At 48.9% G+C, this 27,784-nt stretch overlaps 1 protein-coding gene across 10 annotated transcripts in view; it reads right to left on the reverse strand.

The window, feature by feature from the left end:
• Positions 1-27,784, reverse strand: part of LOC311443089 (uncharacterized protein) — a 113,289-nt gene that overhangs the window by 2,201 nt on the left and 83,304 nt on the right. For 7 of the 10 annotated variants that reach the window (XR_014697066.1, XR_014697067.1, XR_014697068.1 and 4 more), the window contains 3 exons: positions 14,006-14,152; positions 10,834-11,091; positions 1,427-8,238 (listed from right to left, as the gene is read on the reverse strand). Coding sequence is in view for 2 of the 10 variants with exons in the window: in XM_084532972.1 (XP_084389098.1) it covers positions 10,918-11,091; positions 14,006-14,152 (321 nt within the window). In the remaining 8 variants the exon portion in view is untranslated. Of the gene's footprint in view, positions 1-1,426; positions 8,239-10,833; positions 11,092-14,005; positions 14,153-27,784 lie in introns of those variants that run through there. The other 3 variants (XM_084532972.1, XM_084532973.1, XR_014697071.1) reach the window with 3 other exon arrangements.

Here is a 27,784-nt window from a genome sequence, read left to right on the forward strand (position 1 = left end):
GGGGGCCGGGGCCCGGGGGGGGGCCGCAGCGCTCGGCAACGCGGCGGCGGCGCAGGTTCCGTGAGCGGTCCCGGCCGTTCGGCAGCGCGGCTCCGGCACCGCGGACGCGCTCGGGCCCCGAGGCCGCGGCGGGCGCTGCCCGTCCCGGGGGCGCAGAGGCGCCGCAGAGGCCGGCGGGCGGCGGGGGGGAGGGGGGGGGGGGTCCGGGCCCGCCCGCCCGCCCGCGGAGCCGCTGCAGCACCCGGCTGGGTTCGTGACAGGGAAACCGGGAGCGGGGGCTGCGCTTGCGGAATTCTGATGAGCCTTAAAGGTTATTTCTCTGCATTTCTAGCGATAATTTCCAATTCTCTGTGTTGGTAGGAAGCCGGTACCTCAGGGCTAATCGCATTTGGGTACTGTCTAGGGCACAGGCTGTATGTTTGGCTGGTGAGGAATATCAACAAACATAAATTATCGGCAGCGTGGTCAGAGTCTACAGGGGAGAAATAACAAACAGGAGAGTCCTGCATGGCTTTGCATTCTACAATGAAAATGATCTCATTATCCCTTCCAGGGACTCAGCCAGCTACTTGAAAAATACTTATTAAAAAAAAAAAAAAAAAACACAAACAAAAAAACCCCCCACACATTGCAGCTCCTGGGAGAGGGTCCCCTCCAGGGCAGGGAAAAATGAAAAATAGAGACTAGGAGGAAACAGCTGCAGTGGCAGAAATAGGTGGGAACCTGGCCTGCTGCGTTTCCAGTACCTGCCAAGAGCCCAAGCCAAATCCTGGAGCAGACAGAAGCGCTCTGTGCCTCCTTCATCCCTCCAGCCCCCGCCTTCCCCTGTGCAGCCGGTGGGGAGGGCTGTATGGGCAGCTGGTGGTGCACAGGGGGCACCCACCCGTCCCAGTCACACGTGGCCAACCGTGGATGTTCCTATTGCCCAAACACCTTGTACTGCTTCTTACCCCTGGCACAAGGCAGCAGGTTCTGCCCGGGAGCTTCGCTGAGAGTGCACAGGCCTCTGCCTCCTCCTCTGTCTTTCCAGCTCCCTGGTGGGGACAGGCCCAGTGTCACAGAAGCAGTGTCACTGCAGTTGGCAGGGGCCTCTTGGTATCTTGTAGTCCAATGCCCCTGCCCAGCTTTGTCAATTTCCTCCTGAACCAGCAGCAATGGCAATGGCAGGTAGGAAAAGATAAGGGGAAAATGGGGTTTAGGAGAGACAGAAAGAGGGAGCTGTGTAAGTAGAAAAGGCTCTGGTGGTTGGGGACCACGGGGAAACTGAAAAAGAGGGGAAGGTGGGTACTGGATTGCAGAAATGGGCAGAAAGAGGATCCTCATGACTTTCTTTTCCTTATGGTTAACCTTCATTCTGGCCAAAAAAAAAGAAATGAGTATTCTAAGATACAGAAAAGATGAAACATCAAAACCAGGAGAAACAAAGTTGAGAACGTACCACAGTTTTATAAACTTTCTTTAGCCCTATTGTCACAGCAATAATCAGAGACAAAAATTCAGTAAGAGTGATGCAAAGGGATTGACGGCCAAGGGAGGAAGTAGTGCATTTACCATCTCGATGTCTTCAAGTCCAGCTGAATGCACTTCTGAAACTGCCTTTGTCAAACAAGTTATTGAATGCAGCAGTAACATGGTGAAATTTTCTTGACTGCTGTTACTGAAGGTCAGACTCCCGATCCCTTCCTGCTCAGTCTGTGAATCCACAGAAAGAAAACACGAGGAAGCACTAAGAGAACCTGCCATTATTTGTGTTCATTGATAGTGACTTGACTTCAGCATTTATCTGCATTCGTTGGTTAGGTGTGCTTGTGCTGAATGGTGAAAGGTTGGTGACAGCCAACCGGCTGAGCTCTTGAGCAATTGAGTCAACCTCTCTTCAGCACTGAATCCTGCAGTCATCAGCTGAAGTGCACAGGCCAGCCTTTGTGCCACGTGGGGCTTTGAGAAGTCTCGTGGCCTGCGTAGCAGTAGCCTTTGTGCTTGGTATGGGGAGTGAAGGTGCTATCTCAGAAGGAATCCTTGCAACAGGAGTGAAAGGCTGACCACATTTAACAGGTGCAGAGTGTTTGTTTAGGGACACTCACTGTCCAAGTGCAGGGCAAATGTGGGCAATTCCTGGCTCTTCTGCTTGACCTGAACTTGAGCTTTGTTTCAGCAAGGAGAAGGCTTCTGTGCTCTTCCCACAATGCTATATGGCCTCTCAGGTGGTGCTGGTACTTGAGAGCAGACGCCTGGAAAAGGACAGGTCTGCACTGTTGTGAGACTTAACTGATCTTAACTCATCATTTCTTGGTTTTCAGATGTTTAGCAGCTGTCCCTGATCTTGAAGGCACGAGACACAGCCAGGTAATCTTAACCCTGCTAAAGTTCTGGGGCAGCACTTTCTTTATTACAAGGTTTCACTTGCAGCTCCAGGTGCTGTAGCTCTACTCCTTCCTCAAGAATGAGGGCTTGGGGCTACACTAGATAAAAACAGATATAGACGGATAGAGATGGTTCTATGGAAATGTTTGCTCAGTGCCCAGGAGCAATCCAAAGGCAAACTTACTGTTAAGAATTATTATGAAAATAATGGAGAGCAGATCATAGTTATGCCACTGAATAGATCCATAGTGGAAACTGCATTGTGATTACCATATGCAGTTCTGGTCTGCCTCTCAAGAAAAATAAGAGTTGGAAGGGTTTCAGAGAAGAGCAACAAGCAAGATCAAATACAAAGAATATCTTCCATATGAGGAAAAAGTAGAAAGTCTCTTTAGCCTGAAGAAGAGACAGCTGAAGGGAAGTATGACGGAGGATTATAAAATCAAGTTTGGCACACAGAGGTTGACTGCAGTATGAGTTCTTGTTGTCCCTTCCATGTAAGAGCCAGCAGCACCCCATAAATTAGCAGGTAACAACTACAAAACAAACAGCATTTTTGTATGCCCTATGTTGTGTCAAACTGCTTGACAAAGGATCCAAAGGGTCTCCAAAGTTCATATGCATTCAGAAAGAGATTAAATACTGTCCACTTCAAAAAAAAAATCCAGTTGCAATGATTAAATACAAGACCTCAGTTTTGCTTCTGAAGCCTCCGAGCTGCAGATTGTTGGAAGCTTGCAGAGCAGTACTGCAATAGCTATGCCCTCTTCTTACATTGCCCAAGATAATAGCTCTTGACCACAATCAGAGACAACAGTAGGCTAGACAGACTCAGCTGACTGCAAAGTCATAAGTTGTTCTTATTTCCCTTCAGTGCTCCAGGATCATTTGCAAGGACTGACCCTGACAGTATGACCTGTCTCAGTATGTCTGTTCTCCATTTCATAGAATCATAGAATGGCTTGGGTTGGAAGGGACCTTTAAGATCATGTAACTCCAATCCCCCTGCCATGGACAAGGATGCCGCCCACTAGATAAGGTTGGCCAAGGCCCCATCCAGCTTGGCCTTGAAAAGACAATGGGCCTTGGTCCATTTCTAAGTCCATTTCTAGTCTTTTTCTAAGGACATGTATCCAAGAAGTCCAAAATATTGCAGTGGTGTGCTGGTGACCCTACCTCTGCACTGCCATGTCAGGATACAGCTCAGCCTTCACAGACTAGTCCGCTTTTAAACAAAGCTCACTCCTAGCAGTGGCAGAGCTGGCTGACAGCGGCAGAGCTGGCTTCCATGACAGTGGAAGTTTGTATGTCCCAGCAAACAATTTGCCGTGGCATCAGCCAGCCAATGTCAGCACTAAAACCTGCTCTTTGTTCTCATGGTGAGCCTGATGCTGGGGCCGACAGCACTTGTACCTCTGCCCTCAGCACAAGTGGTAGGTGCAGGCCCTACCTACAATAAGCTGCAGGGAGCAAGATGGAGCAAAGGGGATTCCTGGTCAGTGCGAAACTGCATAGTTGTTTCTGCAGCACACAGAACTGGCCTCTGCCTGATTTCTGTCACATTTCTCATCTTCATATGGAATTTGTCTGGGTAGTTACCATGCCCACAAGGGACCTTCAAATGAATGAAATGAATGACTTTTTCATGCTACAGGATATGATTCCAAATACCCCAGTGCATATGTACTAGCTGGATTCCAAGAATCAATTACCAAATTGCACTGTCTCATTCTAAAGCAAGCTACCAGTAGAGAAACTGAAAACAAGATTTTTGTAGCTATACTGAAATGTCACAGTTGATTTTAAGCCTCTCAGACAGTATAATATTGAATGCAAGTTCCTGCTGAGGGCTATCGACTTCAGTATGTGCCAAGCTGCAGGGAACACCCTGTGCCATGCCTGCATGTGTCAGAGTGCTTTCCTCCACCAGCAGTGTGACTTAGATCAGAGACCAGCTTCCTGGGATTTCCCATCATCAGCCTTTAAGATTGCCATCCAGAAGAAGGGATCTGTGCAGCCACAAGATGAAATGCACTAGGAAACAGCATCATCTTCAAAACATGCAAAGGGATTAGCAGTGTGAAAACAGCAACATGTTACCCTCTGTTCGGGGTGGAGGCATGCTGCCTGCTGGGGCCTTGGGAATGGAGGAGGCTAGCCCTTCAGATGTCACTCTTCCAGGTCAGGTGTGCTTGTAAGTACACACTCTGTCAGAGTAAGTGCACAGTCTTGTATTGTAAATCCTAAACACACTTTCTCAAAGCACCTGCTGTCATGCTGCCATGGTGCTAGGGAATGTCTTTATGGTGGAATGGAAGGATATACCTTAAATATTTGTAATTAAGAACACTGGTGTTTTGGTACTGTAGTACCACAGCAATCCAGAGATTATTCACAACCCTTGTACATTATAGCAGCAGGCAGTATTCAGTGTTTTGGCAACACTGATGCATGCCATACAATGTCTGAATAAAAAGCATAATTTGTGGTAATGCAAATCATATTGTCCCCAGTCTGCTCTGTACTTTTGTCCCTTCTCATGCCTGCCTTCTTCAACAACTGCTCCAGAGTGTCAGACTTCCATAAAACACCCCAATACATGGAATTGATGGAGCACATCGTAGATTTTTTCAAAGCATCCAGATGTGTGCCTCTTTGTTTTGTAAAGCCCTTTCCTACAGCTCTCCCAGCTGCCAACACAAGGAATACGAGACTGAGAATCTAAGATAATTTCCCTTGGCAACATGTAGAAGACTTGATCAGCAGACAATATGGGCAGGCCACCAGAGCAGCTCTTGGAGGTAATCTGCTTGGTACTATTCCTTTTGTTATCTCATGAAGTGCCTTTGTTTTGCCACACACTTCCTATTCTGCTGCACACAGCTCTCTGCAGTGGTCTAGCAGTTGCAAATCCTCCATATTATCATACAGTGATTCCCCTACATCGTTCTTTTTGTGTACCTTCCACTGCAAAAAAAAGAAGAGGCCAATACTAAGCTGCAATGGATGTTCATCCAGCATTTCCTTTTCCCTTCCCTGTTAGATCATCCTGTTTAATGGTAATCAGTCAAAGATCATATTAGAAGCATGACTTTAACAAGGGCAGCTCTGTCCAGGCCTCTTCCACACAGTAACCTAGAACTCAAGTGAGTAGAAGAGGTCTTTGCTCTAGTTTGGAAATCCTCCCGTGTTTCTGGAGTTTGTTAGTACAGTGTCAAAATTATGGACTACAACACTTTCCATTCCTTTATTTCACTCTGAATTAAAGACCATCTACTGAAGACTCACTTCAAAAAACGGCCAGACACTTTCTAATATTGAGCAAAATGTCTGAAGAATAAATTGCTCCTATCAGAAATAAAGCATTTTAGTTCTGCCACAAGCAGGGAGATCTGCACTGTAAGTCTCTCCAAAGGCAACTCCATCTTTCCTGCTTTCCTCTCATTTTCTTTTGATGCACAAAGCCTGCATACTGCAGTGATGTGATTGGATTCAGCTTTGGAGCAGTGTAATTGTAAATATTCATTGGAATCCAAGCTAGTTTTCCCAAGTCTCTCTTAAAGACTGCAGCTATACAAACAGCTGTGGCTCTGCATTAACCTCACAGCCTGGAGGCTGCCTATTTCTCCGTAGCCCCAAGACTGCTCCTTCAGAGGCTACATGGAGAGAAATCAGCCTTGCAAACCATTTTAGTCAATGCTTTATAATTTCCTTTATTTCCTATAATATCTGTGTTGTAGAACTGGCTCTTAGGCCCAGGTACCTGTTGGGGTTCCTCTCCAGTGTCTACACAGATGACAGAATTCACCTTCCCATGTCACTCACAGTTCCCACTGGCTATTTTGGCTGTCTATGTCTAGCCCCTTTAAGCTACCAGCAGAGTTGGGATGTCTATGTCTTCTATGTCTATGTGAGCTGCCCTGTATTCTGGTATACGGTATATGTGTGCTCATTCCACCATCCTGCTGAGGACCTATGGTCCAAGTGGGTGCTCCTAAGTACTAACATGGCTGCTATTCCATAGACAGGGTGAGGCTGTGTAGGTAGGCAACATCCCACTAAGAATTGTACCCTTGCTAGGTACTGAGAAAAAAGCAGATAAGTCAACTGCTGATATCCAGGCAATTCTACTTCTCCAGCTATTCAGTACCATGACTGCACTCAAACACTGGGTAGGCAAAGGGCAGTAGGCTCCTGTAGCTACCAAGGAACTGAGGTGAGACCTTTCCATCAGTCAGACCCACACCTCCATGTTGCCTGGACCAGCCACTGCACAGCAAAACTAAATAGCATCTAACTGACCTTGCTCTCCAGGTGGTCTCTGACTGATAGCCATGTCCTGCACAACTTATTTGCAAAGCAGCACATGTAGGAAACTGCACACAGCTATTTTACTGAGAATGGAAATTGAATCCAAAAGTTCTGATAGCAAATAGCAAATCTACACTCCCATCTCTTCTTCATCTACTCTTATGTTTACCACCAAGGGTGGAACTGCAGCGCTCAGGCCAAAGCCCAAGGCACAGCAGCACATGTCATACAGATGGTGGTATCAGGGCCTTCATCACCCACTGACATCCTCCAGGCTCTGCTTGCTCTCTTCAGCATATGTTAAAGCACATGTTCTGACTACTGAGTAACTTGTGACCAGATATGTAGGTAGTAAAAGGGGCAACATCCAGCTTTCTTTCCACATGCAGGTTCCTGAGTGCTACTGCACAAACCAGGCACCCGCCAGTGCAGCTGAAACAGTGCAGATTGCTGGATATATCACTGAAGAGAACAACTTAGAGACTGTCAACTGTGCAGTTCTGGCAGGCAGGCCTGATCTTTACCTGCTTCATTCAGGACTCTGGCACCACTTCTCAGCCAGCTGCACTGAGGCCTCTGCTCACCCTGCAGAGCACATCTTTACCCAGGAGTGTCCCAGACAGTGACAGTGAGCTGTTCTGGAACGTGTGAAGGAGCACCGAGTGATCAGCCCAGCACATTCAGGTGAGTGCTAAGGGTCCTGTATGAGGAACTGGGTGGATCTAATTACTTGTCCTTCCAGAGGGCTGGAAGGAGACCGACTCCGTGCATACAGAATCCCCCAGCTTCTTACTGAGGACAGAGAAGAGAACCCTGTTCCATGAGAAGAGTGTTGAAGGAACATCACTAACAGGGAAGACACATAAAAATGAATTTACAGGGAAACCAGTAGTGTGTGTACTCCTCAGCAAGTCTCCTGTGACAAAGTTTGCAGGAGCATAACAACGAGGTGCCAAGAAAGAGGGAAGAGTATTCCCACAAACCAACACTGATACCCAGCACAGGAACATGGACAGCACAGCTGGAGATGTTACACCATCTGAAGCACAAAGCTGGGGCTGAGTCTTGTGAAGATCAGGTGAAGCACAGTTGGAAATGAGCACTCTTCCAAGACTTGAGCACAGTTACTTTGTTAGAAAGGAGAATCACACTGGTAAATGGTATGTTGTTATCACATGAGTGCTGAACAGTGGGACTCTGAAGAAGGCAGAGTTGAGTTTCAAGGTTTGAGCAAGATTAGTTTTAGGAAATGTGCAAGGCTGGCATGAACCTTGAGAGGCTGATAGCCCATCCTCCTGTTATAAGACGGGAACCTACAAGTGCCCTGTCTTTTGTTTCTGTCCTTTAAGATCTCTCGTGATGCAGAATCCTCTGGCCCCTGGCAGTCTGTTCATGTGCTTTGCTCTCCTCCCCACTAGAAGCTGTTCCTAACCTGAATATTTCTTGGTGCAGGATACACCCATTAATTCTTGTGCATGCCTTCATGGACATGGAGAACAGATGGCTTTGTTCCTCTTTCCAAGAGTTTCTGACATGCAGCTGGTGTGATTTTCCTCAGTAATGCTGGAGAAAAAAAAAATCATCCAGATCAGAAACAACAAAAGAAAAGCCGTCTGGTGGAACTCACTGCTGCACAAAGAGACAGCAGCTATGAGTGCCCTGTGAGAAAACAGATAAAGTAATGAGGCCTTTCTACAGATAACAGCTCCCAGAGTCAAAACAGCTTTGCAGAGAGCAATGCCCTGTCCTGAGCATGAGCCAATCTCTAAATCAGCCTCTGGAGCAAGCTGCTTCAAGCCACCTGCTGTAAATTTCCTGCACCTTTCTCTAAGGCTGCTAATGTTGGCTCTGTTAAAGATGTCTTTGTCTAGGCCACATCAGCCTAGACAAACACTGCAGCAGATCTCCTCTACTCTTCACACATGCCCGCGATGCTTTGGCAGGGAGGAACTTGGACCATACCATGAGCTCTAGGTCTGACACGTGACAGGTCTTACAGAGCAATACATGATGCTCCTGTTGCACCAAATCACTCCAGTACACGTGATGGACCAAAGCAGATGCTTCAGCTGCATACATAAAGACTGGGCTCAGACCAGTCAGGCCTTTGGCTGCTGAGATTTCCCTGCCTGCCATGAGTCTGGATGTTCTCCTAGATGTCTTACCAGCAGGTCAGTTTCTTGTAGCTCAGCCTAGAGATAATACATCACTACATCTCTCTTTCATGGTTAATATTGAAGGACAGGTGCTATGTCTTGCAGCCTCATCTGTTCCTCCTGCTTGTGCCTTTCTGACTCCTGAGAGAGGCTCCTCAAGATGGAGGTCAGCTTCTCAATTTGCTGAAAGATCAGCTCATGACAGAAAACAAGCAGCAGCTCTGCCCAGCAGTCTGTCTGCACATAGTGATGCCAAGCTGTGCTGTGACTGACCCTCAGGGTTGTATGAGATAGTCACGCAGATCAGCTACACTGCAATGTCATACCCCCAAACCTGACCCAAGATGCTGAATGTAGGCCAGATCAACTGACCTGTGGGTGCTAGAAACTAAAGCGCCTTCTCTCACCATTATGCCAGCCTCTGTCCAGGCACTCTCTTCCATCTGCAGCATAAAGCCATGACTCCTTTTGTGGCTTTCAGGGAGGGAATGTGCCAGTGAACTCTCCAGCCTTTGCAACTCTGCAGAACCTGACACCCAGCCTGGAGCACCAGCAGGGCTTCTGGCATGGCTGCACCAGCCTTCCTAGCATGCGCTGGGAGCACAGTCCTTCACCGGCAGCTCCATTTTCCAAAGCAGCAAGCATGGTGTTCTTTGGGGCTCCTGCTACAATGATTTATCCAGGTCATTGTGAGGACAGCTGGCTAACTGAGGTTAACAGCTTTCTCAGTTTCATTTCAAAAAGACATTAGCATGGGGGCTATGTTAAACAATGATGTGCCAAATCCTGATTCATTCACCAGGAGAGCTCATGATCAGGTGGGGGACTTGGCTGACAGGCAGGGCTGTGCTGCTAGCCTTTCTTTAAAGGGCAGGACCATAACTCATGCTCCCAGTGCTAAATTACACCTGACACTCCAGGCTGCGGACTCCTGATATGTGCAGCCTGCTACAGGCATCCTGGGACTGCCAGCCCTGGGAGCACAAAGCCCCCAAATCAGCAGATTTATCAGCAACTATGACTGGCTCAAAACCTCACCTCAGCAGCACATGCAGAAGGACAGGCCTGGCTTACAGGCTGCTGGCCTTTCCCAGGTTCCTGTTTCCCCTACGTGGCCCTGTTCTGGAGAGACATCTTCTCTCTGTGCTGTCCCATGGCCACCTGCTCCTGTCCCCAAGGCCACTGCCTCTAGAGGCTCTTGAACTTCCAGTTCTGGTCTCCAGTCCCTTGAGTTGCCTGCCTCCTGCTCACTTATTTTACTGTTAGCTTGTGCCAGCAGCCCCAGGCCTGTTCCTGCTCTTCACACTCTGTAAAGTGTATTGTACTCTGCCAGCTGGAAGAGCAACCAGCTCCTGAGGTCAGCCACTTAGCTCCACCTTAGAGTGCTAACATGCCAGCTGCTGAGGTTCCCTGTTAACATGCAGTGACTTTCCTGAGTATGTGTAGGTCCTGTCTCCCCTCCTTACTGTCTGACCAGTAATAATCAGCCTGGACAGTGAGAGGGGGCCAGTTAGGCCACTGTCTGGAGCAGCTACCTCTGCTCTAAGTCCAGTTTGATCTGCAGGGTCCCAGGATGGTAAGAATGATGGTGGCAATGGGTTCACAATGCCAACTTATTCCAGTCTACATTGCTCTTCACAGAAAAAAGAAAAGAGAGCATTCTTGACTTAATGTGCTTAAGACCTGAAATAGAGTAGATGTAAGGACTGTAGCAGTAAGGACAACACAGAACAGTGCATGCCATTGTCTTGTTTTTCTGTAGCTTTCTACCTATCTGTTTCAGGTACTGTTCACCCTGGTATATGAATCAGAATGGAAATCAAGAGAACATTTTGCAGTCTAACAAGTATGGTGCTTGCAGTTTTAGTTCCTCTGTACACTGTGATGGTCAGATGCACTTTATTCTTCCTTTTCCTCTCTGGCAGTATATACTGAGTCAGATTGAAGGGACTGTGCAGTTTCAAAAGCATGTAGGAAATGACATGAAATAATTTTCACTCACCTTTTCCCTTTCTTTCCCTCTTCTACTGTTTGGATTTAGATCTATTTAATGTGTTGTTCACTCCACCTCTGCAGCGTGCTGCAGCTATATCCATGCTGCAGCCTCCTGGATCTGGGGATGGCAGTGATCTTCCACAGGCTCCTTCTCTTCAGGACAAAATCCCACAAGCTCTCTTCCCCTTCTCTCACCTTTGGGCTGGTTCACTGTGCTGTTCTTTTCCAGGCTCCACTGGGAAGTATTCCAGTGGGAAGTACTGCACTGGAAGAGATGGGAGCAAGGTGATTAAAGACCACAGCGGAAAAGCAGCAAGAGGAAAGGATCATGAAATATTCTGCAGCCTTGGACTGATGTGCAGCCACACAAAGTCAAATGCATAAGGAAAAAACACCAACAGATTTAAATTGCTGTTGCAGAGGACAAAAGCATTCCCAGAGAGTGCTTAATGGTCTGTGTATGACCAACAGGGCTAGTGCCATCTTGCTGTCTTCCCTCCCACAAACTCTCAGGGATGTTATCAACCTCACATGAATGATGCCATTGCACCAGAGATGTGTCTGTCATCTGGCACAAGAGCAGAGGAGGAAGTGCTGGAGTGTGTGGGGGAAATACTGAGGAGTGAGATCTGAGAAACTGTGGGGAAAGGAAAGTGATTCATACACAAGCAACCAGAGGAGTTCCTCACTGAGCTTCCTTGGACCACCAGGGCTATGGAGGTAGAAAAGTGCTCCTGGAATGGGACAGTAGCTCTTGGCACAAGTTGTGGGGGACATGGAGACAAGGGAAAAAGTTTGGCACCACTGAAGAAGATGGGAGAAGAGATCAGCAAGGTGTAAGCTGGCATGATAAGAAGGGCTGTTTTGTTTTCAAACTCTGGTGCTCCCTGAATCTACACAAATAACAGAACTGAAAGCAACAGAAGAAATTAAAGATATGGTGAAGGGTGACAAGAGGTGAATTAATGTTGGGATGGTTTCCCTACTAACAACAACAAAAAGTACTGGGGCCCTTCTGTCTGGGATAAGGATGACGGAAAGAAAACATGAGAGGTCTGTAAAATTGCAAGTGTCACAGAGAAAGTGACTAAGGAATGATTGGTCATGGTCTCTTCCAAAAAAACAACAGAAAATGTCAGGTGACAGGTTCATAAGAAACAAAAAGAAGTGGTTCTGCATCTTGTGCATGGTTAAACAGTGGAGCTTGCTGCTATGAGACATTGCAGAAGCCAGATAAAATCAGAGTTACAAAAATAATTTGATAAATTATGGATGAAAATTCCTCAGTGGCTGTTAAACACAAAGACTCCAGCTTGGGCTTAGGAACGCCTTAACCAGAGAGGTGGGAGAGCATCTTGGGGCAATATCAACCCTTCCCCTTTTTTGTCTCTTTCTGAGGCATGTGTATAAAGTGCTGTCAGACACAGAGCTAGGTGGAGCACTGTTCTGACCCCGAACAGGGTTAGAATTTTATGTAACAGGACTTAATGTACTGTAATTGGGAATTTCGTAGGATAAAGTTTAGAGCTGGTGTGTTGTATCTGTCACTTTCGCACCCAAACCAAGCAGCTAGACTTGTCTGAACTCAGCATCTTCAAATCGAAGGGATGGGGGGGGTAGGATGGGGTGCGGTGGGATGAGAAGGGAGTAAGACAGAGTAACTATAAGGAGCAACAGAAGTGTGATTCCTGCCCTATCATGCTCTCCCCACACAAATCAATACACGGTCACCCATACACATATGCAGAACAAAATGCAGGCACACACTGATGCACTCACGGATTCATTTGTCCTCTGCCATTCATGTACACAAGCAGAGAAAAGCAAGCAAACTGCCAGCAACCAGCCTTCTCTAGTGGGCAATCTGAAACCAGGCTTGCAACATGCAATTCTGCCCACATGCTGTGCTGTCTCTTCACACACACATATACACTTGGAGAACAAAGGATGACTTGGCAGTACAAGGAACAGTATCTAGTTCTGTTCCTTCAAATGCTACGAACATATCTCATTATCACCAAATTAAGGAAAGCAAAATGTTTCCACTTTAAACAACAAGGGGAAAAAACCCACCCAGATTCTAAAATGCTGCCCTCATTCTGGACAGACCAGCTGTGCTGAGTTCATTCCTGCTATCCAGCATGCTGGGATCTGATAGTATCAGGACTACCTGGCGGCAGATTTAGTCTTCCAGAACACTGGGAATATTTCACTACCAAGTTTAAAAATAGACATAATTTTTCTGGATTATGAGGTGCTGAAAGAGATTAGAAGCAGGTACCATGGATGACAGATGCAGGTTAAGCAAGTAATCCTACAGTGTGCAGCAGCAGTAGCTGCACAGATTTTCATGATCTGCTCTCTTCACATCCAAGAACGTGTTTGCCTTGTAGATCTGAATCACAGCTTGTTGTCAAAATCCATTCATGACTATACGTGCCCGAGTGGACAGCAGGCAGATAAACCCGTGGCTGAGGAGACATGCGAATGGCGCACACCCCCAAGCCAGATTCATGTGCAGAAGGAATACGCTGTCTGAGCTGTTTGACTCCTGGCAGCTTCTGAAATGCAGGGACTGGAGGAGAGAGCTCTATCAGAGCAGGGGACCAAACAGACATGGCACAGTGAGGACTGGCACAAACACTGCCCAGCAGGCCCTCTGTCAGGTCCACAGAGCAATGAGGGCACTCCCATTGCAAATGTCTGCATGTCCTGGAGCAAATTTAGGGTTTCATCCATGTCATCATAGCTGAACAGCTCTGAACAAGCCTTTTCTCCTGGCTGACTACATGTCGCTGTTACCACCAGCCAGGACAGCACTGTCCTGGGAGGCACGGTCTCCCCCTCCTCTTCTGTACCAGCCGCCCTCTTTCCTTCTCTCTGAGGAGATCAGCAATAGGATCAACATCCAGGACTTCTGCACATAACAGCAGTCACACCCTCAAATCAAGTGCAGTCCAAGCACCTATTTACAGCCAGCAGAGCTGCAGCCAGTCTCCCCGGTTCCCCAGACTTTCCCCTCCTCTCTGTGAGTTGACAGACTCCACTTTTGCATCATTAGCCCTTCCTTATGCTGTCATTTAAATGAAAACAGCGCATTACCACCATCGTTGTGAATGCATTAAATAAAGTTCCCAGCCTGGCCCACCAAGCTAGACTGTGCTGGCATCTTCCCCTACCTGCTTCTGAGCTTCCTCTTGCAGCTGGTGGCTGGCCTCTAGGTCCTGGCTGAGCTGCTGGATCCGGCTGCATTTCTGCTCCAGTTCTGCCTGCCTCTCCCTCTGCTTGGTCTGCAGTTGATAGATCCTCTGCTCTTGAGCATCCAGCTATTGACCCGCCCAGGGAAAGAAAGAAAAAATGGAAAAAAAAATCAATTAATACTAAACGGCTTAACAAAACCCTGAACAGCACAGGCCTGATGCTGCTGGGGGTGGGGATTGTCGGGAGGAGACACCCCCCATGCACAATAGCTGCAAAAACCTGATGTTCTGGGGACAGGAAGCCAATATGGTAGGTGTGATCTGACGCCCGCTGCGGCAGCAGTGGTGTCCCTGGGTTGGGGAAGGCTGGGAGACAGCTGCATGGGGTGCTTCAGCTCACAGAGGGGGTGTCAGACAGGCTGGGCCAGGGGGGCAAAGGGCAGCCAAGCAAAGCCAGTTATTGTAACTGCTGGCTGAATAACCAGCTCCTGATGCGGCTGCATGCTGCAGCTCTGCCGTGTGCTGAGGACCCCACCAGGTGCTTCCCGGGTGAGGTGAAGGGGAAGGGAGCGTGGTGCCTGCAGCTAGGGTAGGGAACAGCAGCAGGCTCTGAGGGCTTGGCATTTTCACTTCTTGGCATCCCAGCTACACACAGTTTACACAGGGAGGGAGCAGGAAAGGATCATGAATGTCAACCAAAGAGCAATTAGCGTGACAAGACTCAAGTATTGATCTGCTAGAACTGATGGGGCTGCTGCAACCCTGCGGTGGAGCGGTTCCCCCGCCACTGGCCCTGGTGCCTCTGCCATGGACATCTCCGAGATGCTGTTCACCCACTCCAGGCACAGCCAGAGTGTGCAGATGCATGGGTTGATAGCATGGGCTCTGCATGGCTCCTGCCCCACTTGTGATGGGGAAGCAAGAGAAAACACTGGCCACATAGCCCCAGAATTGGTCCGCTTGGTGTTTTAAATTCAGCACTAAGAAGCAGCGCTGCTGGCAGGGGCTGCACCATGCCTGGCCATAACAAAGGGTTCTATGTACAGTAAAATGACCATTGCAGGTGAAAAGAACATACTGCTTTCACTGGTCATGGATGACCGGGAGCAGCCTTGCTTTACGGGGAAATGGACACTCCATAGTTACCCGACCACACTAACGAGATAATGTGCAGGGCACAACCACCACAGACATCTTGCATCAGACATCAGACTGGACTGAGAGCAGTGCCTGTGCCACCATGCAGCAGTGCAGGGACAAGGCTGAACACACACAGAACAGATTTCCAGCAGAGATCTAGCGTATCCTTCCTCCCCTATCAACAGGTCCCATATAAGCTATATATGAGTAAAACCATGCAAGTCTCTTCCTAGGGCCAGGAAGAAGAGAGGACCCGAGAGCCCCACAGGCTCTGTATTGGCCAAGTCTCTGTGTCCTTGCCTCTTGCCCAGACCTGTTGCCCCTGCCCCGTCCCTTGGCTCACCACTGAAAGCAACCCAAGGCTTCTACTGTTGAGCGCAGACACAGCTCACTGGTTTTGAAACCCAGGACAGAAAGTGCAAAACAATGGGCGAGGAGGAGCATCCGAAGCTAGCATCATGGCTAGCCTGGCCAGCCCTGCAGGACTGGTGTTGCACTGAGCAGGCATCACCTCAGTTGTCATCACCACGACTTTGATGCACGTGACCACAAACCCTGCCATGGCATTACCACCTCTGCTCCCTGCAGCGTGCCTGCCCTCGGCTGCTTTGTGCATGGGGTGTGCGGGGAGCTCTCCTAAAGAAACATCTTCTGGAAACTTCCCTGTTAAGGGGCACGTGTCTGTCTGTTCTGTGGCCAGACTGCTGCCCCCAGCCCGCTCCAGGCCCACCTGCCTGCCTGCACCCTGTGGAGCAACCGAGCACGGTGGTGCCCTGCCAGCACCATGGACGTCCTGCAACATATGCAGCCAGTCAGGGGCCTAATTAATGTTCACTAACTGTCTTACTAAACCTAGAGAGAATTTCGATATTAATTAAATGCTAACTGATTAGTAAAACATATTTACTGAAGACTGTCACCCAGCTGTCAACATTCAATATATACATTAATAATCAATTTGCACGTAATTAACATAAAATGACTTTAATGTCTACATTAAAGTTGTATTGAAGACATTGTTATCAGCACAGTAGCCTGCATTCCTCCAAGCCATGTTCTGGATGCATGTAAACCATTCAAACCCATATTGAAAAAGGTTATAGCTGTCCAGTGTGATGCACACCGGAAAAAAAAGGAAAACATTTAAATTTGGAGTGGATGTAAGTGTGAGCTCATGTGCTTACATGCCTGTATGCTGCTATAGTAAGGAACATCTTTGTGTTGCAGCCTGGTGGCTGGTGGCAAGGCCAGGGGCCTCCCCTCTGCACCGATGGGACAGGCGGTGGTGTGAGCAGGGCAGCTCGTGGAGCAGGATCTGTCCCTTGGCAGGTAGACAGGCACCCACCGGCAGGCAGCTTCAGACGGCTCGGGGTCACAAAGCTGTGTCTGCACGGCTGGTCTGCGATGGGCTGGAGACGGAGAGGAACTGACGCCTCCTCAGCATGCAGGACAAACGCACCTGCCAGATGCAAGGCAGGCGAGTGGGTTTGGGAGGCAGAATAACTCTAGAATGCTCAGTGCTATGTGGCTCCCTACCTGCTTCTCAGCAATAGAAAAGCCTGCGCAAGGGATGTCATATGGCTTCATAAAGCAGCGTCTGCCTTTGGGTCTGAGTTAGCCAAGAGGATGCATCCTGCTCAAAGCCGTGCTGCCTGTCTGTGTTCACCTCCTTCACCTGTGTGCCGCTCGGAGACGAACCCACCTTTCCTTCATCCTCATGAAGCGATTCACTTGCAGCAGGAAAGAAGGTGGCATGTTTAGGGTGAACATCCCCCACCCCCACCCCTCTTCCTCTCATTTAAGTGGAATCAATTGTGCCATTTCTGCTTTGCTTTTCAAAAGCAATTACTTTCATGTCATTTCTACAGACATTCACGGAGAGCGAGAGAGTGAGGGCTTGATTATCCCCCCTCCCATCCCCATCCTGTGGCTTCCGCAGTGGCGGTGAAGTATTAAATTAAATGAGGTGTCTATGGAGCGGCGATGGTTTCAGGTCAGAGGCGCTATGGAAAGCTGTATGCTGCACTGCTCCTGTATATGTAAATGGATATATTAAAACCACTGATGTCAACTTGCAGCACTCATCTCCTCTGCTCTCGGGTGATCAAAGCTGATTGCAGAGGCAATTACTGCAAAGGAAAAGAAAATCACGGCCTCCTGCTCATCCCTGAGCTACCGGAGTTTAATTGCTTAGTGTAGCTGAAGCTGCCTCTCCATCTCCCTGGTGTGCACACGCACACATGTGGGAGCAGTGCGTGCCATGAAACACAGACAGGAATGGACATTTTTGGGGATGGGCAATGAGAAGCACCCCAAGCAGGGGAAGACCACAACATGAAAAATAATGATGCTTAAAAATGAATTAAACCACTACAGCAGGCAGGGCTGTATCTTAGCAAGCCGCTAGATCGATAACACTGGGAGAAAATCAGGGCAGCATAATACATGCCCATAAGCCAGCCTTTCTTTCTCTGCTCTTTGGTCCTAGATTCACAGTAAGACTTCTTCAGCCTTTTACAGGCAGTAGGTAATCAGGCTCCCAAATCCTTGCGACAGATCAAAATCAAGACCCCTGTCTTACAGCTGGAATGACCTGAAAGAAAGGTATCAGTGCCTGCCCTGAGAAGTCCCAACTCTTCACCTATCCTTGCCTTTGTTTTTTACAAGCACTTCCACGTGAGTACCAGCAAAGGCAGAGGACACTTTAAGCATGGTGCTCAACCAAGCCACAGCCAGCAGGACCCCAGGAGCCACCCTGAGCTGTTCAGCCTCGCCGTGCGCGGCTGTGGCTAACTCGGTGCTAGCTGGATGTCAGCTGCAGAAGACCGACCTCATGTGCTCCTCATCTAAACACCTTCTGTCAGGGCAGTGTGGAGAGCTGGGTCAGCCAGGTTTCTGCCTCCCTGTTGCTGCAAACCAGCATCCATTTGTATGCCCGTGTCTGAGCGAGTGACTGTGGGACCTGAGCAGTGTGAACAGGCCCTGCCTTGCCCTGCTATCTCCATTATTGATAGAAAAGCTGGTGTGGACCAGTTTCTGATATTGTACTGTTTTCTAGCAGGACTCTCACCCAGCCCAGATACTCCCCTGGTAAACACCCATGCGCCCCCATTAGCTGTCTCACGCAGACGAGGCCTGCAATGGGCGAGGTAAAGGGGCTTGAGACATGCAAGGGGCTAGCAAAGGATTGAGTCACGCAGCCCTTCGGGCAGCAGGCAGCCCATGCACACATGAGGTCACTCAGGACTGTGAACATATACAAATCTTGTCCACATGCAATGTCCACACCAGGGAAGAGGTGATGGTTTGGGCATGTTAGTAAGCACATGCTAGTAAACACATGTTAAAACTCTGCCTTGTGCCTGAATAGGTGCTGACAGCTGTGCTGCTGCTGGGTAAGCATTTATAAAAGTGCTGTGCTGGCCTGGCCATATGGAGGTTTTCTGTACAGCAATATTGGATTAAATCACTACAGCACCTGATGAAACAGTAAGGCAGCACCTGAAGAGAAGTCTCACTCCCCACTCAGCCAACATGACGCTTGTTGGAGGATGAGGAAAGCCAGTGGCATTGGGGAGCCTGGCTTGCTCCTGCGGAGCCTGGCATGCTGTTTGGAGGGAGCAAGCCACTTGAGCAGCAGAGAAAGCAACTGTCTTTTTTTTTTTTTTTTTTTTTTTTTTTTTTCAGGAGGCGAAGAGACCTTGTTGGGAGGAGCACAAACTGAGATGAAGCCTGGGCAGTCCTGCTCAGACTGGGCTCCTGCTGCGGACCAGCCCTTTCTTCCCAAGCCCTCCTCCCAGTGGCTGGGCAGTGGGCACAGTGCTAGCAGCTGGTGCAGGTGCTGTGTCTCCCAGTGGGACCTCAGGCTGCCACCCTGAGAGGCATGGGCACAGCTCCCCTGGCTGGAAGGCACCCAGGACATCTGCAGAGAGATGTCAAAAAGATGACAAAAGTATAACTGCTAAGTTAGTTTGTTGTCTGAATTATTAACCCCTGAGGGTTTCACTTTTGCACTTTACTCCTGCAGCACTGGAAGGTGAAGTAGATTTAAAAAAAAAAAAAAAAACACAAAGAAAGCCTGGGACTCTGCTCTTCCTCCTTGATTCTATGGCTGGAGCTTCAAAAAAGCCCCAGGAAAATCATGAAACCCAGAAGTAAATCTTGTGATCTGCTCACACTGCAGGAATACTGGGAGCCTTCAGCAGTGCCTGCCCAGGGCCCTCCCTGCCTGCCAGGTGGGCTCTGCCACATGTCCTCTTCTCTTCCTTGTGAATCTGTATTTTCAGCCCAAGGATGCAATCCTTCTTCTTTGCCTTCTTTTTTTTTTTTTTTTTTTTTTTTTATGAGCTGCCTGTCTCTTTTTGTTTAGCTGAGAGTGCTCAGAGCCCTTCCCCCACCTCTTTTTCCACTGCTGCTGCTGGTTTTATTCAATTCAACACTTGAGGGAACTGCAGATGAAATGTCTCTGAATCTAAATTGCCAGCAATAGATCTAACAGCCTTCTTTGCTCTCCCCCACCCAAACTCTCCTCAGACAGAATGCTTGAGCACATTGTCTCTGCCTTACTTGGCTTCGGCTGCAAAATACCAGCACCATCAGAGAAACCGAGGATCAGGAGCTTGCCACTCACAAGGTCTCTTGCCAAAGTAAATAACAGCATGCACGAAGGAGAGCACAGCACCTGCCGTAACAGGAAGGATGCAAAGACTGGTGAGGCAGAGGTGAACTGCTTCCAGAAAAGCAGCTTGAGCCCAAGAAATCCCTGCAAGCACTTGTAATATTCTGCTCATGGCTATGTATGCGGGGCACTGCTGACAATGACAGTATATGCATTTTGCAGAGCACAGGCACTTGCTATGGCCTCCTGGGTCTCCTGCAAGCAGACAACTTATACTCTAAGCAGGCTGATGCAGCCAGTCTCAATGCCACACATGGACATCCAAACTAAAACCATGCCCACTCCCATGTCTGGAGGGGTAGCAGGCAGCAGGCTCTCACAGCACGCATTTCTTTACAAGGCACCACCCAGACCTTGGGGGTGCAAATCCCAATCCTACCTCTGCAAGCACAGCGAAGGGAGTGCTGCTGCAACTGTGGGTGCTGAGCCAGCAGCCGAAGGGAGAGGCCATCCAGTTAGCAGATAATGGCTCTGGCAGCTGCCTGATGAGATGCGAACACGTTTTTCTTTTGGGTGGGAAATGGAGGGGAACCATCTCACTTTCGGCAGGGCCTATGTACCTAAGCATTCACATGCTTAGTATGGGGCACACGATGCCATGCAGCCAAATGGCATATGAAAGGACAGGAAATGCACACTTTTTGTTAGAAAGGAATATAGTGCAGTTCTTGCAACAAGCAGAGTACGCCTGTCCCAGCTGCACCCCACTGCCAAGCTCCCAGGGCTGCTCCCACAGCGCAGTGCTCAAGCTGGCTGTGTCTGATGACTTGGCACCTAGGGCCTTGGGATTGAACCTGCAGTGCAGGGGTACTTGGGGGCTTGTATCCACCAGGGATGGATGTTTCTTCTCTAGTGCCTCAAGGAGGAGCCACACCTGTGAGCCTGTGAGCTCAGGAAAGCTGCCCCACCTCTGCTGCTGCTTTCATCACATTCATCCTTTCATGAGGGGGTAGGGTGGCACTCAGGGCACAGCCAGAGCCTGAGGCAGGTGAGCATATCCTGAGAGTGGGGCACAGGACAGAGAAGCTCTTTCCCTGTGAATTCCTGCAGCCTCTGGACATATCGCCAACAGCACTGGCATCAGCTGTAGTTTCTGAGAGAGGAAATGTTATGTGATGGTGCCCTTGCCCCACCACTGCCCACCTCCCCAGGCTTCACCCACAACCTCTGCAGTAATGTGTGGCACATGGGGTGGTGGAAATGGCATCAAGTTCTTTGTTAAGGGAGATCTGTGGGCCCCTTCTGTTTCCATCTGAATGGCCTTTCATTTTGTCCAGTTCAATGTTTGCTGATTGTTCATGCTGTCTGGAGAAGCTTTGATTAAACCTCTTAATTTTCGGCTAAGCTTTTTCTTTCCACAGGGCAAGCCCTTGACCTAAGAGCATAGAAAAGTGGTCAAAAGGAAAAATAACAAGGCAAAGAGGAAGGAGGAGTAAAAGCTGGGAGATGCAGAGGAATTAAAAGCTTGAAGGAGTCATGACACTCAGGCAGAGACTCCTGCGGTGGTTCTGCCAAACAGCCACCTCCACAGAGTTCTGAATCCCTGCAAGACCAAACGCTGTGGTTCCCCACTGCAGCTGCCCACCCTACTGGTGCTGCTCCACTTGGTTCCGTGATGTCCCTAAGTCTGCCCCATGGCAGAGAGGGGGAGAGCTGGAAACCAGTGCTTCCAGTTTCCTTGCAGGGCTGCAGAGGCACTGAGCTCTTCCACCACCGTGTGCTACCTACAGACGCTGCAGGGCTCACACTGGCAACCCTCCTGCCACACCTGCACCCTGCTCAGCAGGAAGGTGTGTATGGGATGCTTCATCATTTCAAACCATACCAAGAGGACCGGCAGAGCAGAAATACGAACAGAGAAAGCAGCAGCCCTTTGCAGACAAGTACCGGTCTAGGTAACTATGCCAGACAGGGTTTGGCAAGCTCAAGCTCCCTTCTTGTTTTCATGACATCCAGAGGGCTCTGCCTGGTGATATCTAATATATTCCCTGGGCCTTGGAAATGGACAGGATACAGAACTGCAGTTACAGTCACACAAACACACAGATAAATGTCATCACCTTCGGAGCTGGGCAAATTAAATGCTTTTTTAACCCTTTGGCTGCAGAAAGAAATATTAAAATGAAGGCAGAATATTACTGAAACAATAAATATTTTCTGAATGTAGAGACAGAAAATGAAATGATAAGTACACAAGGTATGAAATATTTCACTAATCTCAAATGTCTGTTAATCCTGAAACCTAAAGAGAACAGTTTAAAAGTATCAACTTTACAATTTCAGTATTATTTTAAGAAAGACTAGTTTGTGTTCATTCCACAACTGTGAATGACACCCATTTCCACTGAGATATTAAAAAAGACAACTGACCTCTATGCCACTCCCCAGCTCCTCCAGTTTTAACTTAAATTCATTCATAATGCACAGATGGTCAGTATAAAAATCTCTCTCATAATGAAAGCATATGTTGAGAACAAAAGCAAATAAATGAGGTATAAAAATAAACATACCAAGATGCGCCATGCTGACTGCATTATAGATTTTCATATTTAATTAAAAGAAAATCTGCCTTTGGGTATCTGTCATAAGAACAGAGTCCTGCTGTGGAATTCAAGGCCTATCTTTATCTGCAGTAAAGCCAGTCGCTGTGGTCTCTGTGCTCCCAGATGGGGCCTGGTCTAGACATTACCATCATTTGGTTTCGGTGAGGACCAATGTCTCTTCCCTGCAGTGGAGGGGCCCTGGCAGCTTGCAGCTGATCCACACATTGGGGCCCCATGGGGCACCAGAAGCATGACCCTGTTCTTGCAACAGATATCTGGAGTTACTCTTCTGTTTCAGAATGGTAAACTCAAGAAATGTGTTACTGTGTTCATCTCCAAACAGGACTGCCTGGCACAACAAACACCCCTCTGCCTGCCTCTGCCCTCCTGGCTTAGGCTGAGAGACTCTCAGGGTTTGACTCAGTACTGAGAAGAGATGTTTGTGGAGGGCAGTAGTGGTAAGAACTAGCTTCAGCACAGAGAATCTGAGATTCACCTGAAAACGAGGGTGGAAGCAGAGCACAGGAGTTATGATCAGGAAGAAATGGTGCATTTCATTCTGCAGTTATTTATAAAGCTCATTGTAGATCTATCTCCCACAGATTAGCAATTCATAGTACTAAAAGTTGCATAATTAGATTTGAAAAAGTGTTTGTAGCAAAAAACATAAATCCCTGTCCCCAGGTACAGCTGCGGGAGCTGCACAGGTGCCAGTGTTCACATGCTGGCTGGCCTGGGGCTGGCCACTCAGCTGTGCTGGCCTGGCAGTGTATTGGTCTGGCACAAATTTCCACAGAAATCTCGTTTGTTATCTGAAATGAGCTCACTTGTCACGAGATATTTTATACAGCATGGCTACTGTGGATCTAGGCATTTTTAAACACGTCATGAGGAATAATCAGAGAGTCCTGCTTGGTGTTACATGCTAGAAGGGATCTGCCGGGGAAACACTGCATGAGTGAAAAGGAGCAGAATAAGGATCATAAGGCAATGGATGAGTACCATCAAGACATGATCACTCTGACAGATCTCTGAATTCCCTCCTCAATAGAAAATTCAAGGTTCTGTGATGAAACAAGTAGATCTATAAGTCGACAGCTCAGCCTATATAAATCTTTCCTGCCTGACACTCCTACATTCTGACACACTATATGAACTTGAAGGGTGTAGACATGTTCATCCCACTGCTCATCTCCTCTTACTGCAGGATTCCTCATCTCCAAGCTGCATATTATGTGATGACACATGAAATATGAGTTATTGGGCACACACTAAAGTGACAGACTTATTGAGAAGGGCTAGTACTAATGTGGACCCATACAAACAGAAGCTAATGATATTGCACTGTTGTGAAAAAATAAAATGTTATATTGGATGAATGAACAGGTTGTAGCCCGCACAGCATGTGATGTCACCCTCGTGCTTGATCCCCAACTGAAACATGGTACCCAGTGTGGGGCAGTGCACTTCAAAGGATTAGTGCAGCAGCTGGATGTAGTGGGTTTACGTGGCAAGGTTTTGGTAGCATGGAGCCATAGGGGTGGTTTCTGTGAGAAAGATCTAGAAGCTGCCCCATGTTTGGGAAGGGCCCCATTGTTTTCCAGATCCGAGCCAATAAGCGATGTTGTTTTGCGCCTCTGTGAGAGCATATTTAAGACAGGGAAAAAACGCTGCGCCACACAGCAGCCGGGAGAGTCAAGGGAGTGGGAGAACAGCCTTGCACCAAGGTCAGTGTAGAAGGAGGGGGAGAGGTGCTCCAGGCGCCGGAGCAGAAGTCCCCTGCGGCCTGTGGTGAGGACCATGGTGAAGCAGGATGTCCCCCTGCAGCCCATGGAGTACCACGGTGGAGCAGGGTTCCACGCTGCAGCCCGTGGAGGAGACCACGGTGGAGCAGGTGGCCCTGCACTGATGGAGGCTGCCGCCTGTGGAAGACCCCTGCCGGAGCAGATTCCGGGCCGGACCTGTAGCCCGTGGAGAGGAGCCCACGCAGGAGCAGGTGATCTGGCAGGAGCTGCTGCCCGTAGGGGAGCCAGGTTGGAGCAGTTTTCTCCTGAGGGATGGACCCCGTGGTACGGACCCATATCTGGAGCAGTTCTGGAAGAGCTGCTGCCTGTGGGAAGCCCACGCCGGATCAGTTCATCAAGGACTGCATCCCGTGGGTGGGACCCCACAGCACAGGGGACGAGAGTGACCGAGAAGGAGCGGCAGAGAAGAAGTGCTGTAGACTGACCATAACCCCCATTCCCCGTTCCCCTGCGCCGCTCGGGGGGAGGAGGTGGAGCTCGGCTGCCCACTCGAGCGGAACCACGACAGTCTTTTTTGGCGCCCAACGTGGGGCTCAAGGAATTTGAGATAAGGATGATAGTTAGTAGAAGTAACGGGCAAAAATATGTGCAGGATGATTGTTAGGAATGTACAAGTTGTGAAGAATTTAAGAAAGCAGTAACTGTGATATGTTAGTGTGGTGAAGGGACGAGGGGTGGTGTGTGTGTAAAATGTCCACCTTGTCGGTGCTGTGATGATGTTATGTTTATTTTGGTGTGGTGAATTCTTTTTCTTTTTGATGTAAGTGAAGTTTGTGAAGGTTGTTGTGATAATTGTAAAGTGAGAGTATGTTGTGAGTAGTCTTAAATATGTTTTTAACAGAGGCGAGGGGTGGAATGTAGTGGGTTTACGTGGCAAGGTTTTGGTAGCATGGAGCCATAGGGGTGGTTTCTGTGAGAAAGATCTAGAAGCTGCCCCATGTTTGGGAAGGGCCCCATTGTTTTCCAGATCCGAGCCAATAAGCGATGTTGTTTTGCGCCTCTGTGAGAGCATATTTAAGACAGGGAAAAAACGCTGCGCCACACAGCAGCCGGGAGAGTCAAGGGAGTGGGAGAACAGCCTTGCACCAAGGTCAGTGTAGAAGGAGGGGGAGAGGTGCTCCAGGCGCCGGAGCAGAAGTCCCCTGCGGCCTGTGGTGAGGACCATGGTGAAGCAGGATGTCCCCCTGCAGCCCATGGAGTACCACGGTGGAGCAGGGTTCCACGCTGCAGCCCGTGGAGGAGACCACGGTGGAGCAGGTGGCCCTGCACTGATGGAGGCTGCCGCCTGTGGAAGACCCCTGCCGGAGCAGATTCCGGGCCGGACCTGTAGCCCGTGGAGAGGAGCCCACGCAGGAGCAGGTGATCTGGCAGGAGCTGCTGCCCGTAGGGGAGCCAGGTTGGAGCAGTTTTCTCCTGAGGGATGGACCCCGTGGTACGGACCCATATCTGGAGCAGTTCTGGAAGAGCTGCTGCCTGTGGGAAGCCCACGCCGGATCAGTTCATCAAGGACTGCATCCCGTGGGTGGGACCCCACAGCACAGGGGACGAGAGTGACCGAGAAGGAGCGGCAGAGAAGAAGTGCTGTAGACTGACCATAACCCCCATTCCCCGTTCCCCTGCGCCGCTCGGGGGGAGGAGGTGGAGCTCGGCTGCCCACTCGAGCGGAACCACGACAGTCTTTTTTGGCGCCCAACGTGGGGCTCGAACCCACGACCCTGGGATTAAGAGTCCCATGCTCTACCGACTGAGCTAGCCGGGCTTTATTACCAGGTTAATAAATTTAACATTACCAGAGGTGAATGGTGCAAATGAACTGAGATCTGGAAACATGAACCCTAAGGGAGGAGGTGAAGGAATTCACAGAATCACAGAATTTTCTAGGTTGGAAGAGACCTCAAGGTCATCGAGTCCAACCTCCAACCTAACGCTAACAGCCCTCCACTAAACCATATCCCTAAGCTCTACATCTAAGTGTCTTTTGAAGACTTCCAGGGATGGTGACTCCACCACTTCCCTGGGCAGCCTGTTCCAATGCCTCACAACCCTTTCAGTGAAGAAGTTCTTCCTAACATCTAACCTAAAACTCCCCTGGCTCAACTTAAGCCCATTCCCCCTCGTCCTGTCACCAGGCACGTGGGAGAACAGGCCAACCCCCACCTCGCTACAGCCTCCCTTGAGGTACCTATAGAGAGCGATAAGGTCGCCCCTGAGCCTCCTCTTCTCCAGGCTGAACAAGCCCAGCTCCCTCAGCCGCTCCTCGTAGGACTTGTTCTCCAGGCCCCTCACCAGCTTTGTCGCCCTTCTCTGCACCCGCTCAAGCACCTCGATGTCCTTCTTGTAGCGAGGGGCCCAAAACTGAACACAGTACTCGAGGTGCGGCCTCACCAGAGCTGAGTACAGGGGGACGATCACCTCCCTAGCCCTGCTGGTCACGCTGTTCCTGATACAAGCCAGGATGCCGTTGGCCTTCTTGGCCACCTGAGCACACTGCTGGCTCATATTCAGCCGACAAATTCATTTGGTTAGGTTGAAGAAAGAACAACTGAGGGAATTTCCTCTTCAAATAAATAAAAACATGACTCCTGCAAACAGTGAGATCACAATACTTTCCCCATGCCAGCAACAGAAAGCACAAATAGTCATGGTCTTAAATTATATTTGGTAAGAGATTAGGAAAAGTTTTTTAGAGGAAATAATATTTAGACCTGGAATTCATTGTTTCAGGCTGCAGATTCATGAGATCTCCATCCTCAGAAGCCTTCACTACTAGATTATACACCACACCTGTCAGGTCTGGCACACTTGAGGATATGAGGATGGATAGGTAACAGTTCTTCATGTCTTTCTTGTACCCCTGCTTTTCTGTTACCCTACAGCCATGCAAGAAGAACTTGCTTTATAAATTGGTGCAGCAGAGGCAATTGTTGAAATGTCTCATGCTCCTAACAGCTAAGCCCTGGTGAAGGAGGGCAGGAGCTATCTGCTTACAGAAGTGAAACAGCTGGTGCTTCCCTAACAGTGTCTTTTGCAAGGAGCTGTGTATCAGAACTAAATCAAATGCCTAAGTGCAGACCAAAGAGTGTCTTTTCTGACAGTTCAGAGGGTATGTGAGCCAGGCAGGTTAAGCCTGGTTTCTGCTACAATAAGCTTACAGGTGATGTCACTGGCGTGTGAGATGACTTCCAGCATCACAGATGCACAAATGTCTTCTCTAATTAGAGATGCCATTTTAAAATGCTCAGGACAGTGTATTTGGGGTTACTGAGGATTATTATTCCACGAGAGGAAGTCTTTTGGACTGCAAAGAATAGCTACAAGATGAGAAACATGACTGTAGCTCTCTATAAGCAGGGTACTGTGAGACTAAAATCACAGGTATTATATTTCCAATATTTTTGTCTACTTTGTCTGCTGCACGCGCAAAGAATGCATATAACCTTAACTGATACTGCAAGCACAAAAAAACCTAGTGTGCTGCAGTGGAAACTACAGCACAGGGGGAAAGAAACACAGAATCACAGAATGTTTGAGGTTGGAAGGGACCTCCAGAGATCATCTGGTCCAACCCCCCTGCTCAAGCAGGGTCACCTAG

The sequence above is a fragment of the Aythya ferina genome (genome assembly GCF_964211825.1).
Source record: "Aythya ferina genome assembly, chromosome: 12".
NCBI classification, from domain to species: domain Eukaryota; kingdom Metazoa; phylum Chordata; class Aves; order Anseriformes; family Anatidae; genus Aythya; species Aythya ferina.